The sequence below is a fragment of the Odontomachus brunneus genome, unplaced genomic scaffold (genome assembly GCF_010583005.1).
Source record: "Odontomachus brunneus isolate Ranch 3 - 2012 unplaced genomic scaffold, Obru_v1 Obru_scaffold_053, whole genome shotgun sequence".
In the NCBI taxonomy this organism is placed as follows: domain Eukaryota; kingdom Metazoa; phylum Arthropoda; class Insecta; order Hymenoptera; family Formicidae; genus Odontomachus; species Odontomachus brunneus.
In genome coordinates this window covers 492,838-496,916 of record NW_022639503.1, presented here as the reverse complement: position 1 = coordinate 496,916, position 4,079 = coordinate 492,838, and the positions used below count along the sequence as shown (strand labels likewise).

General features: G+C 32.5%; 1 protein-coding gene across 1 annotated transcript in view; it reads left to right on the top strand.

Annotated features, from left to right (window-relative positions):
• The first annotated feature begins 346 nt into the window (after positions 1-346).
• LOC116845534 (fatty acyl-CoA reductase wat-like) overlaps positions 347-4,079 on the top strand; it is an 8,019-nt gene continuing 4,286 nt past the window's right edge. The window contains exons 1-8 of the mRNA XM_032818292.1: positions 347-831; positions 1,098-1,191; positions 1,292-1,537; positions 1,615-1,760; positions 1,881-2,183; positions 2,384-2,668; positions 2,972-3,229; positions 3,319-3,415. Coding sequence (XP_032674183.1) covers positions 665-831; positions 1,098-1,191; positions 1,292-1,537; positions 1,615-1,760; positions 1,881-2,183; positions 2,384-2,668; positions 2,972-3,229; positions 3,319-3,415 — 1,596 coding nt within the window. The 5' untranslated portion in view covers positions 347-664. The remainder of the gene's footprint in view (positions 832-1,097; positions 1,192-1,291; positions 1,538-1,614; positions 1,761-1,880; positions 2,184-2,383; positions 2,669-2,971; positions 3,230-3,318; positions 3,416-4,079) is intronic.

Below are 4,079 nucleotides of genomic sequence, written 5' to 3'. Positions count from 1 at the left end.
ATATATATAGATATATATAGACTGTTGGTAATGTCATTAAGACGTCTTACATAAGACGTCTTTTAGACGTTATATGCACGTTGGGTGGGCAGTTTTTAATAAAAACACATGATTTAAAATGTAAAGTACGTTCAATTATGCATGGGACTGGGATCAGGGCAAAGTGTACAATGTATATATGTACATATGCACGTGTGACTTATATACATTTGTGTTCTTATTGGCAGAGTCACTGTGGTCATTAAAATACGGTAGACAAGGTATTTTCATTTTCTCTCCTTCTAACGAACGTAAGTCTTTCGGATTTAATTACATTGTTTCCCTCCACATATATTCTTACTCTTCTTTATAGTCATGTGCATTTCTCTCTCAATATAAACGCGTCCACTATTGAGTTCGTTTGTCGCACATTTTGTTATAAACGTAACTTGTTAGTTTCTATAGATTCTCTACGCGATTATATCTTAACAGGGAGTAACAGTTTGAAGGAACACTTCTCATCACATTGGCGAAAGTTCGAAGAATTTGTCATCTAACCCGCTATAAAATAACAATTTGCGGTGTTAATTAGAAATTGTGGAATTTTCTTTGTCAACTGCGTAGTAAAAGTGTATATACTTAGAACGAAGGTTGAACGAAAAAGTCGCTTTCTTTGTGAAACAAAATGATACAGAAAAATAAAGATTACATCGACGAATTGCTGGACATGTCAGATCCTCGAAACACTAGCAATTGCTCGAGCGAAGTCATCCAATATTATACAGGACGTAACGTTCTTATAACGGGCGGTTCCGGTTTCTTCGGTATACTTCTGATAGAAAGATTATTGCGGTAAATATTTGAATACATATACACACACGTATTTTATTTTCCTTTTATAATAGACAAAATACTATTAAAGCTACGCGAAATATACACATGTCATATCGCAAGATGACAAATTAAACGGTCCAATTTATAACAGAGATTAACAGATTTAAAAATTTACTTTCTTGAATAAAATTTTAAACGTAAAATTTTACTGAATGTAATGTAGATTGTAGAGTGTAGAAATCGCGTGATACGAGAAAATATTAAAAAGGAATAATAACTTTTAGATGCTGTCTGGGTATAGGAAAGATGTACATATGTATGAAGGGGAAGAAAGGAAAATCAGCAGAAGAGCGTTTCAAGGAGCACTTCGATTGCGTTGTTAGTAACATAAGTGGCACATACATTTAATAGAACATACATTAAATAGAAAACAATCGTAATCCTTGCTCCGCAATTTATTTCCAGTCTCTGTTTTAAGGTTTACGATAGATTAAAAAAAGAGCAGCCTGACTTTATTACTAAAGTAATAATGATAGAAGCCGACTTCAGCGAAGCAAATCTAGGCTTGTCGTCGGAAAACCGAAAACATCTCTTAGACACAAACATAATCTTCCATTTAGCGGCGTCCGTGCGATTTAATGATACGATTCGAAATGCGGTGCATGTTAACGTGAGAGGAATCAAAGAAATTCTCCTCTTCGCGAGAGAGATGCCGAATTTAGAGGTGCTGTTTCAGTCATATCTCATTCTCATAGACACATAATTAAACGCACATTGATCTTTTGATTATTTTTTATTTAGGCATTTGTTTATACATCAACCGCATTTTCTCAGTGCGTGAACAATTTCATCGATGAGAAATTTTATTCTCCGCCTTTAGATACGGATAAGATACTGACGTTACTCAACGTTTTGGACGATGAGATGTTGAACAAAATAACGCCAACGTAAGTGCTCTTTCGAGAAGTTCAAACGGCGCATTCTCCGACCATAGTTTACTCGATATCAAAGGTGCGCGATAAGAATTCTCATGAAATATTTATTCTTTTTGCATCGGATGAGTGCAGACTAGTAGGCGAATGGCCGAATACTTACGTGTACACCAAGGCGATTGCCGAGGATACAGTGCGACAATACAGCGCCGGGTTATCAGCTTGCATCATACGTCCTTCGATTGTAACATCAACGGCGAAAGAACCAATACCTGGATGGATCAACAACATATATGGTGCAGTAGGCGTAATTGTAGGCAGTTCTATGGGTTTGCTACGTACTTTACATTGCATACCCGAAAATACAGCGGAAATTATGCCCGCTGATTACGTGATAGCGAACATTATCGTTGCAGGTTGGGACACCGCCAAAAGAAAGTAAGTTGACATTTGGAAAAATGGACCTTTGTCATATATCTTATATTTTTTTCGTTTTTAATATCTTATACTTTTTTTGGTTTAATATCTTACATTTTTTTTCGTTTTTAATATCTTATATCCTTTTTCGTTTGTAATATCTGATATTTTTTTTATTTTTAATATCTTATACTTTTTTTTTAACATGCTTTTCTTATTAGGGATACTTTACTCAGCATTGACAACAAAAACTCGAACGTTCCGGAAACCGAGAGAATTCCGATTTACAACTGCGTGTCGTCAACTCAAAATCCTATTACTTGGGAAAGGTTCATGAAATTAAATGAGAAATACGGCAAGCGTGTGCCGAGTACGATGGTCATCTGGTATTACATGTTCACGCTAAATAGATACCGATTTATGCATGAGATATATATGATATTTTTGCATATAATACCTGGTGCTATACTTGACGTTCTGGCTTTCCTCATGGGCCGAAAACCTATGTAAGAAAATTATTAAATTCCTTCGAAATTAAAAAATATATGGTGCGTTATTAATAATATAAGAGCTAAAATAGAGGAAGGTTTTGACAAATAGCGCCAGTTTCGAGACCTATAAAATTTTAAAACCTATAAAAAGATAAAGATTTTTAAAAAATTGTTTCCAAAATAAAGAAAATTCTTTTCCCAAGGAAAAGTAAGAGAATAGTTAACGTGAATTACCAGAGATATTTATTTTGTATATTCTAGAGTTCTCATTGTAAGTAAGATTTCTTAGCCGTAAGTAATAAAATTGACAACTTTTAGGCTGCTGAAAACTTATAAAAAAATACATATATTTTGCGATGTGATATCATACTTCTCAACGCGCCAATGGCAATTTCGCAATGACTCTGTCATAAGACTCTGGGATAGTTTAAATCAAACTGATCGTGAGATTTTCGACTTCAATATACTAGATCTATCTTGGGAAGAATATTTGAAGTACATGATACCCGGTCTTCGCATATACTATGTTAAAGACCCGATGGATACTTTAAAAGAAGGAGCTGCAAAAATGAAGAAGTGAGTATTACTCTTACAATGCTCTTACTCATGCGTTTCCTTCATTCTTTGCTCCGTGAAACATATATATTATAACTTGCTTGTTTCAGATTAAAAATCGCTCATTATACTTTGTTAACCACTAGCTCAATTTTGTTAATATGGATCATCGTAAATATTGTAACTTTTATAATGTCGTTCTTCAAATAAAATTTTTCGTAGTTTGTTATAAGCTTAATTAAGCTTAATGAGAGATTAATATTAAAAATATATGGCTAAAGTTTGTATATTGTTTTCTATGTCGATAATAACATATTGTATTCGCTAAAACAGTAATTAATGCTATGCGCACAATTTTCTCCTTACCTTTCCAATTAGTAGTTATATGAAATTATAGTTTTATTTTAGATTGATCTTGTTTTAGATCTTTTCATATTCAAAGCTAACATTTTATTCTACGAAGTTCTCATGCTCGATATCTATGACATAATAATAAAAACGTGATATTTTGCATCACATTGTATTCAATAATATAATTTATACGGTTACAATTTAAAATTTGTTATGTTAATACGTGCATTATGAATATATCATGTAATGATACAACAAGAATTGATAAATCGCTTAATCACTGTGCTTAGTATAGACATTACGTTTTCTTTACTTTTAGAAGAAAGCAAATCTTAGAATATACTTAGTATACCGCACTTTTTTTTAATGTAAGTAAGTAAGAAAAACGTAGTAATTTCAATTATATAAAACAAGATATCAGATTTATTTGAAAGAAAATCCTTTCAAAAATATACAACCAAAAAAATATATAAAATATTGTGCATATTACTGTTACGTAAATTACTGCATTTACTGAATA